Consider the following 17,412-nt stretch of genomic DNA (forward strand, 5'->3'; position numbering starts at 1 on the left):
GGGGTGGGGGTGGGGGTGGGGGGGAGGTTGCATCCAGACTGCAAAAACACCTCAGTCAAAATTTTAACCATAGCAGGACACTCCTATAATATTCAGATGACGGTTCAGTCTTGATCAAAGATATGACAGTTCAGTCTTAATCAAAGATTAAAAAAAAATATGATTTGTCATAATGGTACTCCAACCTTCTTGGAGTGTGTGTCAGACCAACTCCAATAACTCTTGGATGAGCAAAATCATAAAATTGCACCAAATAGTCTTATCGGATCAAGTGAAAAGAGTCAGGACAGGTAAATAGACAAAGGGGTTAGAAAAAACTTCAACAACAGGTAAATTGGATTGTCTAGTGGGTCAAACTTTTGACTAACAACCCATACAAGGAGTAGCCTTGATGCAGTTAAGGGTGTCCAATTGGGCCTTGGAGTACTTTATTTTGGCCTATGGTTCGGTTCTATAGGCATTGAATTTGTTATTTTTTGGTTTATTAATGTAATGCGCCTCTTTTATAGGCCCGAAAATTGGGATTTAATATACAGGATTAATAAGTAGAGGGACAAGGTTTGGTGGGTCCCATGTCGGTGTCATTAGTTGGTTAGGAGACTAGTTGTTAGTCTATGAGTTAGTTTAGGAAATCTAAGATTCTAGAGTCCTTGGCTGTTCAAGAGTTCAAATTATTAAGAACTTTATTATAGGAAGTTTCTATATTTTCTGTTTCTATATATATGTACTCTAGAGTCCTTGGCTGTTCAAGAGGCCTAATTATTAGGATGTCATATTTTATGTTCCTATATATATGTAGCCACCCCCATGATTTATGTTGGTTTTGGGTTAATAGATCAGTTTTGAATGTTGTGGTTATCCTTTGTTGGTTTTTCCCTCTCTCCTCTCTCTTGCCCCACGATGTCCTTTCTCTTTGCTTCTCCCTCATATTTCTTCCCATTGGGCTCTTGATGTAGATAAATCATTTGGGCTTATGTTATTGCAAATAAGCCTTGGGTTGTGTTATGTAGGTGTTGGGCCTTTGATCCCATGGGTTTTCTTTAAAATGGGCCACTTTAATTAGCCTAAAATATGGGTAGAAGGTAGGAAAACGGGATTTATATTTAGTGCTTTTATTTAAGTTGTTCTAATTCAATAAAGGCCCATGGGGCCCATCGAGTGTAATGTCCTATATGGACTATTAGTTAGTTAGTCCTACTCCATGTTGGAGTTAGAAGTCTAGTCCTAATTTTATTTGAAACCCTAGTTATAGTAGGAGTGTCTAGTCCTATTTGGAAACTAGCTCCAAGTCAAGGTATGATTGTAATTATATCCTCTTTAAATAGAGGAGCCTATGCACTGAATATAACTAAAAGTTGTTATATTCAGTACTTTTATTTAAGTTGTTTTAATTCAATAAAGGCCCATGGGGCCCATCGAGTGTAATGTCCTATATGGACTATTAGTTAGTTAGTCCTACTCCATGTTGGAGTTAGAAGTCTAGTCCTAATTTTATTTGAAACCCTAGTTATAGTAGGAGTGTCTAGTCCTATTTGGAAACTAGCTCCAAGTCAAGGTATGATTGTAATTCTATCCTCTTTAAATAGAGGAGCCTATGCACTGAATATAACTAAAAGCTGTTATATTCAGTGCTTTTATTTAAGTTGTTTTAATTCAATAAAGGCCCATGGGGCCCATCGAGTGTAATGTCCTATATGGAGTATTAGTTAGTTAGTCCTACTCCATGTTAGAGTTAGAAGTCTAGTCCCAATTTTATTTGAAATCCTAGTTATAGTAGAAGTGTCTAGTCCTATTTGGAAACTAGCTCCAAGTCAAGGTATGATTGTAATTCTATCCTCTTTAAATAGAGGAATCTATGCACTGAATATAACTAAAAGATGTTATATTCAGTGCTTTTATTTAAGTTGTTTTAATTCAATAAAGGCCCATGGAGCCCATCGAGTGTAATGTCCTATATGGACTATTAGTTAGTTAGTCCTACTCCATGTTAGAGTTAGAAGTCTAGTCCTAGTTTTATTTGAAATCCTAGTTATAGTAGGAGTGTCTAGTCCTATTTGGAAACTAGCTCCAAGTCAAGGTATGATTGTAATTTTATCCTCTTTAAATAAAGGAGCCTATGCACTGATATTTCTTAGACTTGAATGAATGAATTATTGAGTGATTCCTCTATAACTAAAAGTTGTTATTGAGAGGTGAGATACCTAAACCTTTGAGGGGTGTGATACCCAAAACCTGATGGGTGAGATACCCATTCCTTTATTCTCTTTCACCCTTCTCAACCCACCATAGGTTCTATTCTTTTTTTTAATTTTATTTTCTGTTCCTAATTATTGTTGCTATGAGATTTCCAAGAGAGTTTTCAGATCTGTTAAGCCCTATTAAATCAAAATCAACCAGCAAAGGAACTCCAGTTTTGAAGTCCAATCGATCTCCAATTTCTCCTCCATCTGAAGTCTGATCTGCTTAGGCTTGCTAGGGGATGTTCCACATTATTAGTGGATCAATCGATCCATCTTAGAAGAACCATTTAAGGCTATCAGCTGCAGTCCCTGTAGAGTTCTGACAAATTCTCTCTCCTAGGTCTGATTTTCAAGAAGGTGAATATCTCAGCAACCGACCGTCGGAAGTCCTTCAAATTTTTAGGTTTTTGTACCCTTCTGAGGGACTACCTACGCCCAAGAGTGCAGCTCAATTGGAGCCCTAAAGACCTGACCGCACCTCTCTCTGTCTAGCCATATTGCAGGTCTTTCTCTCTCCTATTAGGTTGGGTTTTGGGCTGGTTTTGCTCCTATATGGGTATTGTATCCTTGGGGGTTTATTTGATGGTCTTATTTCTTTGTTTCCTGGTCCTATTTGAATTGTTTGGGGTTATAAACTGCTGGGGTAGTTTACTTGTAATCTACTCCTGCATTAAGTGGTATCATAGCTATGGCTGCTGAAGAACCCCAAATCACTCTTAAAGATGTATGGATAGCAGTCCAAGCCTTGACTACAAGGTTGGATGGATTTGACCAACAGATAGCAGAACTAAAAGAGTCTACTGCTGTTCACTCCAATACTCAGACTATTGCTGCCCCCCAATCTAATGCTCAGCCACGTTATTTCGTAGGAAATTCCTTAAATGGATGAGTGAATTGGAAATGTATTTTGACAACTACAACTTAACAGAGACACAAAAACGCCAATATGCATGTTCCCAGATGAATGATTGTGTTCGAATGCAATGGAGAGTCCGTGAAAGGCAACTTCAAGCTCAAGGACGTAAACCTAGAACATGGGACGAGATGCAGTATGAGTTGACAAGCATGTACCTATCTGAGCATGAACGAAGGAGGTACTTCCTTCCACCAGATGTCCAAAAGCCACCCACGATTGACAAGAGCATGAAGGAATCATCGGCCTTTATTGCAAAGGGGCAACAAAATAAGACACCTCTAACCAGTGAACTAGAGTCAAAAGTTGAGGTTAGTGTTAAAAATTTTTCAGCCATTCCTATTGTTGAGGAAAAACTAGTCATTGATGTTCCCATCAACGAGACTCAGATGGAAGAAGTCGAAAGCAACAAGGTTGCCACAATGAACAATGAGGTTGAGACTGAGGAATTTGACACTACAACAACTGTGATAATTGTGAACAACCAAGAGGAAGATCCTAAGGGGTTCAAGAATGAAGTTGTGTTTGAACCATCAATGGAACCGATTAAGAACCACCAGGTAGATGAACCAAAAGAGCTTTATGTTGCATTGAAGTTATAAGAGATCAAAGGTACATATGTAGATGACCCTATGGATATATCTAAAGATATTGAAGTTAAGCATGTGGAGTTTGTCATCCCTTGGGTTGTATTATGTATGTGTTGGGCCTTTGATCCCATGGGTTTTCTTTGAAATAGGCCACTTTAATGGGCCTAATATATGAGTAGAAGGTAGGAAAACAGGATTTATATTCAGTGCTTTTATTTAAGTTGTTTTAATTCAATAAAGGCCTATGGGGCCCATCGAGTGTAATGTCCTATATAGACTATTAGTTAGTCAATCCTACTCCATGTTGGAGTTAGAAGTCTAGTCCTAGTTCTATTTGAAGTCCTAATTGTAGTAGGAGTGTCTAATCCTATTTGGAAACTAGCTCCTAGTCAAGGTATGATTGTAATTCTATTCTTTTTAAATAGAGGAGCCTATGCACTAATAATTCTTAGACTTGAATGAATGAATTATTGAGTGATTACTCTTTAGCTAAAAGCTGTTCTTGAGAGGTGAGATGCCTAAACCTTTGAAGGGTGTGATACCCAAAACTTGATGGGTGAGATACCCATCCCTTTATTCTCTTTCACCCTTCTCAACCCACCATCGGTTCTATTCTTTTTTTCTATTTTATTTTCTGTTCCTAATTATTGGTGTTGTGAGATTTCTAAGAGAGAGTTCTCAGATCTGTTAAGCCGTATTGAATCACAATCGACCAGCAAAGGAACTCCAGTTTTGAAGTCCAATCGATCTCCAATATCTCCTCCATCTGAAGTCTGATCTGCTTGGGCTTGCTAGGGGCTGTTCCACATTATTAGTGGACCAATCGATCCATCTTGGAAGAACCATTCAAGGCTATATCAGCTACTGTCCCTATAGAATTTTGACAAATTCTCTCTCCTAGGTCTGATTTTCAAGAAGGTGAATATCTCAGCAACCGACCGTCGGAAGTCCTTCAAATTTGTATGTTTTTGTACTCTTCCTAGGGACTACCTACGCCCAAGAGTGCAGCTCAATTAGAGCCCTAAAGACCTGGCCGCACCTCTCTATCCACCCATATTGCAGGTCTTTCTCTCTCCTATTGGGTTGGGTTTTGGGCTGGTTTTGCTCCTATATGGGTATTGTATCCTTGGGGTTTATTTGATGGTCTTATTTCTTTGTTTCCTGATCCTATTTATATTGTTTGGGATTATAAACTGTTGGGGTAGTTTAATTGTAATCTACTCCTGCGTTAGCTCCACTTTTATCCCACTTCTCTTCCCTTTGATATTAGTCAATGGTCCATTTTCTATCCCCTGTTTGTCCCATCAAGTCCTCAAAATTTTACTATTTTAATTTTTGATTTTCATCAGAAATTTATACATTAATCGCTATTATCTTCCATCATCAGATCTTTGATTGCTTCTATTTTTTCAGTATTTTCAAGCATTAGATCCAAGGTCAGATATGTTCAACATAATCCAACAGATCTGCTCTGCTCTTCGATTAAGCTCAGCTTTAGATCTCTTGATTGGACCTATAAGATTGGTTGTTCGATCTCAACCTGTATTAGGCCTAATACCAGGCAAGTCTAGTTTAATAAACAGATTTTTCATGACTATCATGTAGATTGAAGAATTTGTTAATCTATGCTCTACAAACATATCCATGATGAACTTACTTTATGGCAGATAGGCAATCTCAAAAATTCAAAATGAATGAAACAAAAACTTAAATACTTGTGAAGTTGCATGGTCCAAAGAACATGGTAGTCTCACAGCAATGGTGGTGGTGGACAAGTGCAGTGGTGACAGTGACGATGGTGGTTGTATTGGTGGTAAGCTAACAAGTTATGTGCTATGGTGGGCCAATGATGGTGGCACCATGGCACTGGAAGGGGGTTGTGATATGTTAGGTTCCAACCAACAAGTTGGTCATAGTGCTCTGCTAGCGGTAGTCTGATGTAGGGCAACCTTTCTTTCTTCCATCCAACCCAAAACCTTAAGGCATTAGGGAAGAGAGTTCCTCAAGTATATGAAGTAACCAAGGACTTGAACATCTCAACATCTCAACACTCCCCTCAAAGGTAATGTCATACTTTACCTCAATAACTCCCAACATGTCAACACTTCCCCTCACGTGTATAGCTTCGGCACACCTGGCTTTACACGTGGACAAACAACTTAGGAAGGACAACAAATGGACCTATGCTCTGATACTGTGTTGGAGGGTCCAACCCATAATCTTAAGGCATTAGGTGGAGACAGTCCCTCAAGTACATGAAGGCAACAAGGACCTCAACTAACTAATGTGAGATTATAATTCTATAACTCACGACATCTAAACAATGACATGTTTGGAAGAAGAAAATACATGACATCTAACATCATCAAAGTAGGAAGAAACTGAAAATTCAATGAAAACACCACCATTATATTCAATGATGATATCACTCGTCTTGGACAAAATCTCTACCACGGGCTGCAAGACAAGATTCTCATTCTGCCCTTCACCTATGAATAGATAAGAAGTCTTTCCATTTGGTAAATGAACTCTAGTCTTGAAAGTAAAGGTATCCGTTGCCATGTTAGGCTCCGATACCAGATTATGCAATCTGATATCCAAAGAATATTGATGCAATACAAGGCCACCCCAAACAGGTCCCTAAATAATCCAGTTGGGTGGGTGATGAGAGCATAGGTGATATGAAAAGTGAACAATATCTCGAGTCCTTGACCAAGATCTCGATGAATATCTCGATCTCGACTTGACTCAATCGAGTTAGACCAAGGCACGTGAGGTATATAAATAAATTCGACTCTCAACTCGACCCAACTCAACTACTCTCGCCCTGGTGTGAAGAAAAAGTGGGCTTTTGGTGGTTTTTCTTGCCAAATCTCTCCTCTACAATGAAGACTAGATGATGTAGATGCACATTATGGAAGGAAATATGAGAGGAAGAAGGGTCCAACCTTAGTCCACCTGAGTGGCGAGGGTCCAACCAAGAAGCTAGCCGAACCCCTACTTGGTCCACCTGAATGGCTAAGTACAAATAAGGGCCAATTGGGCACATCGGCTAGGGGAATAATTAGTAGTTGTTTTTAATTAATTAGTGGGCCATTGGGCCCATCGATTGAGTAAGTGGTATGTCGAGTCCAAATTATCTTAGGACTCTATTTGTTTTCCACATAGGTTTATTATTCCTAGTCCAATTTTGAATTCCTAGTTGTAGTAGGAATGTCTAGTCCTATTGGAAAACTAGCTCCTAGTTGAAGTAGGAGTGTCGAGTTCTATTGGGAAACTAGCTTCTAGTAGTAGTTTGATTGCTATTCTGCCCTCTATAAATAGAGGAGCCTATGTACTCATAATTTTTTTATTTGAATAAAGAATAATTGCAGTCAATTGCTTAGAACAACCGGAATAGCTATGGGTGAGAAGCCCGGACCGAGACAGCCGCTCCCCCACTTTTCCCTTTGTTCTTCTTGTCTAAAGCTTTCTATTTTATCCTAAAGTTACTGCTGAAGTATACGACTGTTGTGAGTATTCAAAAGTTCAAATCTGTCCAAGTTACAAACCAGAATTAATTCTCTCTCTGATGCAGATTCTTCACCAAACTAGGCTTGTTTTATTAGGAATAAGCTTAGGGTTGGGTTGTATACGTGTTAGGCCTTCAGTCCATGTGGTTCGAAGTATATTGGGCTACTTTTATGGGTCTAAACTAGGGGTTCTAAGGTTGCATACGGGATTCAGTGATATGTTTCCTTTTTAGATGGGGTTATTTAGTTTCTAATTTTCAGTCATAAATTAGTTTCTATTTCCAGTTTAGCAACTAAAGGACTTTCTATTTTGTAAGTTTCTATTTTCAGTTTTAGTAACTAGTTGAGTTTCTAATTTTTAGTTTCCTATTTCAGTTTTTGGAAACTAAAGTTAGTTTCTATTTTATGTAACCCCTATCACTGTTATAAATAAAGATGATGGCTCTTTTAATGAGCCACGATTTGGACAAACTATATGGCTGCTGCTGCTTTCTCTGCAAGAGAATTCCTTTGTGTTTGATCAAGGAAGAAGGGCTTGGTGTCTGATCCAGGTGACTCCTTGCGGCGTGAAGTCCAGGAGGGTTCTTAGTGTGTTTCCTTCTCTTCTTTACAATCTATATTCAAGCTAATATTGCTGCTACAACCAGGTATTTATTTTTAAACTGCTCCCCAGAAAATTCTGCAGTTTTTGCCAATCGGTCTCCTCTAAAAAGGGCAGTTCCAGCCCTCGGTTTGAGCCCAGATTTTGATCGATTGTTTATCCATATACTACTAAGGATCGACCTTAGTTTGGACGGTTTCTGAGGAGCCTGTAGAGAGATATTCAAAATCTCCCTATTTTTGTCTTCTAGCGGCTTTAGCTTCTATTTTCTGGATTCGACATCTCTGCTATTATGACTGCTGATTTCTGGACTCCTGATCATACTTGAGAAGAACTTGAAGTGGTTAATACACTTAATCAGTCCCTGGTTTAGTTCTAAGGGCTGCTGCTCTCTTTGTTTATTCTTTGTGCTAATATTCCTTAAGATCGATAGTGCTACTAGACTGTTATGTGAAGTCTGATTTCTCATATATCTGTGGAGCTGGTTTTGGTTGTTCTTTGGTTACAAGTTCCTGTTGTTGGGTCTAGTTTGATTGTTCAGATTTAGTCCTACATTAAGTGGTATCAGAGCATGGCTGAGAACAACACCCCCACCTTAGCTTCTATTATGGAGTTGATACAGAATATAAGAGCTGAACTAAAGGCTGAGTTGAAGGCTGAATTGGATGCCAGGTTGTTGAATGAAGAGACCCCACCCCAACAGCCTACTGGCAGTTCACGTACAACACCCGAAGTGGACACTCCAATGAATGTGGTTACTCAGTTGACTAATAGGAGAGCAAACCCTAATCTGAGAGCACCACAGAGGGTTCCGGTAGCACAACCTACTTTTGAAGAGCATGTAAGAGGATATTTTGAGACTGAGCATCCCGTGCAACAGAGGTATTCTGGAGATTCACAGAAGGTCAAGCTCGATCTGAAGGAGTTTGATGGGAGATATGACCCCCAATTGTTCTATGATTGGGTAGTGGCACTAGACGATTTTTTTGACTATTATGAGTTACCTGAGGAACGGAAGATGAAACTAGCTCGTGCTAAGCTAGTTGGGGCTGCTCGTGAGTGGTGGAGGACCTATGAGCTAGAGTTGGAAGACCGTGGTAGAGAACCTACTAGTTGGGAAGAGATGAAGCTTGAATTATCAGATAAATACTTGCCACGCAACTTCAGAGCTCGCATACAAGACCAGCTGAACTCTCTTCGTCAAGGGTCTATGACTGTTGCCGAGTACATGAACAAGTTTGACGCACTTTATTCTCGTACAGGCATAAGGGAGAATGAAAGGCAACTGTTATCTCGGTTTCGACTGGGATTAAGAGTTGAAATCAACAGGGGTATCGGAGTTGTTGAAGTGCACTCAGTGAGGGATTGTTTTGACAAGGCCCTACGAGCAGAGGAGCTTCTAGCACAGCCAGTTAGAAGGTTTGGTTTCCAAGCTGGGGAGGTAAAGAAGAACTTTCCAGCCACTAAACCTAGTAGCGCAGCACCTCCAAAATCCACTTTTCCTCCACGAGCTGATCATAAAGGAAAGGCACCCATGACAGGTAGTAATAAGGTACAGTGTTTCCATTGTCAAGAGATAGGACATTTTGCTAAGTCTTGTCCGCATAAGCAGAGGGTTAATGCAGTAGCTGAGGTTGAAGACTCCAACGAGGAGGATGAGTCAGCTCTTTATCCCTACCCATTAGATGATGATGATGATGGTGGATATGACTATGATATGGAAAACACTAATGAGGATGATACCCAGGGAATAAATATTGTTACTCGCATATTGGTGGCTGAAACCAAAGGAGAGGATTGGCGACGTAACTGCATATTCTACAGCCGTATGAAGTCAGGTGAGCATACTTGTCAGATTATCATTGATAGTGGCAGTTGTGTCAACGTTGTTTCTGAAGCCTTTGTGAAGAAAGCAACCTTGAAAGCTGACCCACATCCTCAGCCTTATAAGGTATCCTTGCTGAATGGTAATACCTTAGAGGTGAATAAGAGGTGCTCAGTTCCTTTGAAACTTTACCGATATGAAGAGAAAGTTTGGTGTGATGTGATCCCAATGAAACTCACAGATGTATTGCTTGGTCGTCCCTGGATGTATGACAATGATGCCATGGTTGGAGGGAAGAAGAATCTGTGTACTTTCATGTGGAAGGGAGTTCCTACAACTTTCTATCCGGTAAATGTGCCGGCTGAAATACGGCGGAAGAGATCATTAAGGTCAAATCAGAAGGGCATTGACAATGAGAAGAAGGTATTAGCTCTGCCCACAAAGGAGTTGCTAACTATTTCCCATAAACAGTTCTTACGCACAAGTCATGAGACTGGAATGGTTATGGCACTTGTTACTAGGGAAGTCACTCCCCAACCTGAGGTAACGTATAGTGCACCTATCAGAGAGCTCCTGTCTGATTTTTCTGACTTAGTCCCTGATGATCTCCCAGATGAGTTGCCTCCCATGAGAGACATACAGCATGCCATTGACTTGGTACCTGGTTCGGTTTTACCCAACCTTCCTGCTTACAGACTTAGTCCAACTGAGCATGCCGAGCTGAAACGGCAAGTGGATGGGTTACTACAGAAGGGCTTCATTGAGGAGAGCTTAAGTCCTTGTGCAGTACCAGCTTTACTCACGCCAAAGAAGGATGGTTCTTGGCGTATGTGTGTGGACAGCCGTGCTATCAACAAGATAACAGTCAAGTATAGGTTTCCTATACCACGACTAGATGATATGTTGGATATGTTGTCCGGGGCAAAGGTTTTTTCCAAGCTAGATCTGAGGAGTGGCTATCATCAGATTCGCATCCGTTCTGGGGATGAGTGGAAGACCGCCTTTAAGACCAAGGATGGCTTATATGAGTGGAAAGTCATGCCGTTCGGTCTGACAAATGCACCTAGTACTTTTATGAGGGTGATGACACAGGTCCTTCGTCCCTTTATTGGTCGCTTTTTGGTTGTTTATTTTGATGACATTCTGGTATACAGTAAGAACCAAGAAGAGCATAAGGATCACTTGAGGCAAGTCTTGAGAGTACTCCGTGCTGAGAAGTTATACATTAATCTCAAGAAGTGTTCCTTCATGCTGCCCAAGGTTGTATTCCTTGGATTTATAGTGTCATCAAAGGGGGTTGAAGCTGATCCAGAGAAGATCAAGAGCATCACTGATTGGCCCACACCTAAGACTCTAACAGAAGTCCGTAGCTTCCATGGGTTGGCTTCCTTCTATAGGAGATTTATCCGGAACTTCAGTGCAGTAATGGCACCCATCACTGAATGTATGAAGTCGAGTAAAGGGAAGTTTGAATGGACAGCTGCAGCGACCAAAGCCTTCGCTCTTGTGAAGAGGAAGATGACTGAGGCACCCATCCTACGCCTACCAGATTTTGACAAAGTATTTGAGGTAGCTACAGATGCTTCACATGTTGGGCTAGGAGGAGTGATAATGCAAGGAGGACACCCCATCGCTTTTTATAGCGAAAAATTGAATGAGGCCAAGAAGCGCTATTCGACTTATGATCTGGAGTTGTATGCAGTCGTCCAAGTGCTACGCCATTGGAGGCACTACCTCATTGGTAAGGAGTTCATTTTGTACACTGATCATGAGGCCTTGAAGCACCTTCACTCACAGAAATCGATTAGCCATAGACATGCCAAATGGGTAGCCTACTTGCAGGAGTTTGTATTTGCTATGAAGTACAAGGCGGGAAAAGAGAATACAGTGGCTGATGCACTTAGCCGGAAAGTGCTCACACTTAACACATTTTCAGCACATGTTATTAACATAGATCAGATACGAGGTGAGTATACATCTGATTCTGATTTCAGCACTGTCTTTATGGAGTTACAACAAGGTGGGCAGCACTTAAAGTACTCTATTCATGACGGGTACTTGTTCTTTGGCACGCGGCTTTGTATCCCAAACTCTTCCCTACGTCATCACATCATACGAGAGTTACATGGAGGAGGATTAGGGGGACATTTTGGGAAAGATAAGACTCTTGCACAGGTGACTGATCGATATTATTGGCCATGCATTGCAAAGGATGTCGATCATGTAATCAAGAGATGCCGTGTATGTCAGTTGGCAAAAGGGGGAAAACAGAACACAGGTTTATACTCTCCACTACCTGTTCCTCATGCACCGTGGCTTGATGTTAGCATGGATTTTGTTCTTGGACTACCCCCTACTAGAGAACGATATGATTCCATTATGGTGGTTGTGGATCGTTTCTCTAAGATGGCTCATTTTATACCTTGTCGTAAGACTTTTGATGCTTATCAGGTTGCAAAGCTCTTCTTCAAGGAAGTAGTACGACTACATGGGCTGCCAACTAGTATTGTGTCTGACCGTGATGTTAAGTTCATGAGTTATTTTTGGAAGACATTGTGGTTGAAGACAAATACAAAGCTGAACTTTTCAACTGCATTTCATCCACAGACAGACGGACAGACAGAGGTGGTGAACCGTAGCTTGGGAAACTTGTTGAGGTGTTTGGTTCGAGACTATGAGAAGACATGGCCTTCTATTCTTGACATTGCAGAATTTGCCTACAACAGCTCAGTGAATAGGACAACAGGTCGTACTCCTTTTGAGATCTTGCTTGGAGTCCAACCTAAGCGGCCTATTGACCTTATGTCACTCCCACCCCAGGCTCGAGTTAGTATTGAAGCTGATGAGTTCTTACGTCATATCACTGAGGTGCATGCCAACGTCCGACGACGTATTGCCTTGAACAATGAGGTGTATAAGGCTTCTGCTGATCGTCATCGGCGTTATGTGGAGTTCAAACCCGGGGACATGGTGATGATTCGAGTAAATCCTGAACGGTTTCAGACAGGTGTCAATACCAAGCTACATCCACGAAAGATGGGTCCCTACAAGGTGCTGAAACGTATAGGACCTAATGCTTATGTGCTTGAGTTGCCTGATGACATGACCATAAGCAACGTGTTTAATGTGGCTGATCTTCACCTTTATGTTGGGCATCATTCAGATGATGGAGACTCGGAGCAAATGCTGAGGTTGCCTCAACTGAAGCCACCCACTTCTGAAGTTATTGAAGACGTCTTGGATGATAATTACAAGACCTCCCGCCGTGGCACCGGTTATCACACTTTTCTTGTCAAGTGGAAAGGCCGTCCCCGTAGTGACTGTACTTGGATTCATGCTGATGATTTCAAGAGACTTGATCCCGACTTGTATGAGCGTTACATGTCCCTTATCCATTCGTCGGAGTCGAATGTTTCCAAGCCGGGGAGAGTTGATGCAGATTCTTCACCAAACTAGGCTTGTTTTATTAGGAATAAGCTTAGGGTTGGGTTGTATACGTGTTGGGCCTTCAGTCCATGTGGTTCGGAGTATATTGGGCTACTTTTATGGGTCTAAACTAGGGGTTCTAAGGTGGCATACGGGATTCAGTGATTTGTTTCCTTTTTCTTTAGTTTCCTTTTTAGATGGAGTTATTTAGTTTCTAATTTCCAGTCATAAATTAGTTTCTATTTCCAGTTTAGCAACTAAAGGACTTTCTATTTTGTAAGTTTCTATTTTCAGTTTTAGTAACTAGTTGAGTTTCTAATTTTTAGTTTCCTATTTCAGTTTTTGGAAACTAAAGTTAGTTTCTATTTTATGTAACCCCTATCACTGTTATAAATAAAGATGATGGCTCTTTTAATGAGCTACGATTTTTACAAACTACATGGCTGCTGCTGCTGCTTTCTCTGCAAGAGAACTTCTTTGTGTTTGATCAAGGAAGAAGGGCTTGGTGTCTGATCCAGGTGACTCCTTGCGGCGTGAAGTCCAGGAGGGTTCTTAGTGTGTTTCCTTCTCTTCTTTACAATCTATATTCAAGCTAATATTGCTGCTACAACCAGGTATTTATTTTTAACTGCTGCCCAGAAATTTCTGCAGTTTTTGCTAATCAGCCTTCTCGGAAAGGAACAGTTTCAGCCCTCGGTTTGTTCTCAAATTCTGGTCGAATGTTCTTCCATCCCTCACTAAGGATCGACTCAAGTCTGGACTAATTCTGAGAAGCCTGTAGTGAGATATTAAAATCTCCACAGTTCTGTCTTCTAGTGGCCTGTAGCTTCTATTTTCTAGAACCGATATTTCTGCTGATATGGCTATTGATTTTTGGACTGCTGATCATATTTTTTTGTTAACTTGAAGTTGTTAGTACCCTTAGTCAGTCCCTGGTTTAGTTCTAAGGGTTGCTGCTCTCTTTGTTTATTCTTTGTGCTAATATTCCTTAAGATCGATAGTGCTACTAGACTGTTATGTGAAGTCTGATTTCTCATATATCTGTGGAGCTGGTTTTGGTTGTTCTTTGGTTACAAGTTCCTGTTGTTGGGTCTAGTTTGATTGTTCAAATCTAGTCCTACATTACTCTCCTGAAGCTTGCGATTATTTCTCCTAGGTCAGAAAATCAAGAAAGCTTATAACTTCACAACCAGCCATCAGAATCCTCTCAACTTTGGGGGTTTTTGTACCCTCCCTAGGAACTATCTACGCCCAAGAGTGCAGCTCAATAGGACTCCTACAGACCTGGCCGCACCTCTCTCTCTCCAACTCTATAGCAGGTCTTTCTCTCTCCTATCGGGTTGAGTTTTGGGCTGGTTTTGCTCTTGCATTGGTATTGTATCCTTGGGGGTTTATTTGAGAGTCTTATTTATTTGTTTCCTGCTCCTATTTGTATTGTTTGGGGTTATAAACTGTTGGGATAGTTTCTTGTAATCTACTACTGCATTACTAGCGATTAACAACTTCAACACTTGGAGATTAGAGATTATCACTTCATCATCAACCTTTGGAGATCCTTTTCTTTTCAAGAACAGCTTTAGGTACTAATGTAGTTATGTGACTTATGTCATTTTCAGTAGTCATTTCAGTGTATGTGACTCATTTGAGTCAACTCTCATCAGTCATCCATGTTAAACAATTAAGTAATCATCTATTATTTCTTTTAATTCTTTTAATTCTTTTAATTCCTTATGCTTATTCACATTTTTAAGTGGATTATATGTGTTCTAACTTATAAAAGTATTAGATATTGTGTGGATTGTGGAATAGCCTAAGTTGAGGAGTCTGAAACTACCCTACCTAGGGTCCGTAGTCAAAGTACCATTTTGGGTTTGATTTTTAAAAAACTAAAGTTTTCCACTGTGTTTGAAAGCCTAAAATAGGCTAATTGACAAGCTTCAGGGGCTAAAAAGCCCATAGGGATGCCGAAACCAACCACCGAGATAACTTGGCAAAACATATCAGATCTCGTCGAGTTCTCGCCAGATCTAAGTATTTTTTCGCAGCGAAACCTTTGTCAAGATCGAGACCTCAACCATGCTTGGGCCCATATTTTTATTATACTCCAGCTCACAAGTCAAGCCCATGTTCTGCCCCAAGTAGCCATTGACCAGCAGTACTTGAAGGAGACATTTTGACAGCTTAAGCGGACCCCACAGCCAGCTTGCGTGGAGAAAGTTTGTGGAAGATTTACCAGATTGTGTGGGACCCATGCTAGCCTTTTACGTTGGAATAACTCTTAGAAGATCCTGTGGGCCCCATTGGAGATATCAAAGTAAAGGAAGATTGCTTTCATAGATTAGTTTCTATTTATTTTTTTCTACTTTCTCCATATCAGCAAGTAGGAGTTTGTTTTTTTCTTTATTTTTATTTCCTTAAAATGATGAAGATTAGTTTCTTAGCCCACGCATGGGTTGGGTAACTAATTTGTAATCTGATATTTTTTTTCATTATAAATAAAGATGAAGGGAAGCCACGGTGCCTACCCCATGGTATTTGAGATTTGAACAATGTCGTCTTCAATGGAGCAGCAGTCTTATGGTGAATCAAGATGCAACCTAGGTGGTGAAGCCTTTCCTGTAGGACAGTGCTGGTGAAGCCCCGATCAGATCCCCCTTCCACTTCTTCCTCTTTTCTTCTCTCTCTGTTCTCCAACTTTCCCTCATATCTGTCCAACAGAATTCCAGCACCCATTCTCACTGTCAAGTGTCATGCGCTCTTCTCAGGCAATGTCAGTGCTCCCTTTGATGTTAGATTAACCTATTACTATGCCTACAAGTTATCTTTAAGTTCTGATATTCCCAAACACTGTTTCTTGCCTGCGATAGCTTATCGGATAGCAGACTAGTCTGATTTTAATACCTGATTTTTGAGAATCAGACTTGGTCTGAGATTTGGACAAGCTGTTCCTCCCCTTTTCTGCTCCCTTCAATCCAAGTCCAACATCCATCAGACTGCTGGATTGAAAGTTATGTTAGATTTCCTTCAGTTGCTAATTTATATTTTTCCATACTTTCTAATCTCTGTTTCTGGTTGTTTCTCCCAATCCCCCTCATTGGATGAACCTGCAATTTTAAGCATACAACCAGCTCAATAGGACCTTCCTTCGACTGTAATATCAGTCCCATCCATCCCCCAGATTTAGAGTTATCGAATCTTTTATATTCTATCCACAAATTCTGTTGTGTTTTGGTCACTAAAAAAATGGGCAAACCCAGTTCTCAAGGCTCCCGCCACTGCGGGGTCCGGGGAGGCTCACAATGTACACAGCCTTACCCCCAATTCGCACAGAGGCTGTAACCCATTGACCACTTGTGTTTTGGTCCCTACAATTCTGAATTTTTGTGAGGTTTGATAGTGTTGACCTGTTTCAGCCTACCATACCTCATCAAATATGAAGAACATATGCAAACAGGCCCAATAATATACTGTTATATGAGATAGCTAATAATAGTATAACCTTGGGCCTGTTTGCATCTGTTATTCACATAGTTGTCACGGCGTCAAATCGATCCAAGGCTGTGGATGGATGGCTAATCGATTTGGCGATGAATCGTCCGTTATGGTGTTGCCATGGCGGTCAAATCTCATGTGTCATTTTTTATTTTGCTCCATTTTCTAAAGTTATTTAGTATGCTACTTTTTTATTTCCCCTATTTTCTAAAGTTATTTAGCATGCTACAAGCGTACAATATACACCCTATAACATATAAAACCAACATTAAGCAACATCAAATCATCAAAAATCAACATAGTCCTATCAAAATCACCCTGCATTTTACAAAAAATCGACCGCCTAGTGAATCAGGAGTGACCTGGCGTCTATGGCGGTGCCATGGCGACGCCTATCAGCCAATGGCGACGCCTATCAGCCAATGGCGACCGCCATTTGTGAGTCACATAATCGTAGCATTGCCATGAACTTCTTTTTCCGCTAGGACGCCAAATCTCCGCCTTGGCGATGCCATGACAACTATGGTTATTCATATACTTTGGATATCAGACTGCATAATAGTCATAACAATAGCACTAGTTGTCCATACATGATGATATTGTCAAGTTCCCACCAACTTTAGATCCTCACCAACAATACAAGGCACCAAAACATCCAAAAAAGGAAGTTTCCTTTTATGAAAGATATTCACGTACTTGTGTGAAGCAACAAAGAGTTCTTCATTTTTGGCACCTTTAAGATTATCTGCTCCCAGCTTGACTAAGAAAGATCTCCAATGCAGACGCTCCTCAGCTGGAACTCCATGAAAACTG

General features: G+C 40.6%; 1 protein-coding gene across 1 annotated transcript in view; it reads right to left on the bottom strand.

The window, feature by feature from the left end:
* Positions 1–17,412, bottom strand: part of LOC122069455 (TSET complex member tstD) — a 28,026-nt gene that overhangs the window by 1,999 nt on the left and 8,615 nt on the right. Inside the window, exon 2 of the mRNA XM_042633469.1 lies at positions 17,296–17,409. Within this exon, the coding sequence (XP_042489403.1) occupies positions 17,296–17,409 (114 nt within the window). The remainder of the gene's footprint in view (positions 1–17,295; positions 17,410–17,412) is intronic.

Source organism: Macadamia integrifolia, unplaced genomic scaffold (genome assembly GCF_013358625.1).
Source record: "Macadamia integrifolia cultivar HAES 741 unplaced genomic scaffold, SCU_Mint_v3 scaffold621, whole genome shotgun sequence".
In the NCBI taxonomy this organism is placed as follows: Eukaryota; Viridiplantae; Streptophyta; class Magnoliopsida; order Proteales; family Proteaceae; genus Macadamia; species Macadamia integrifolia.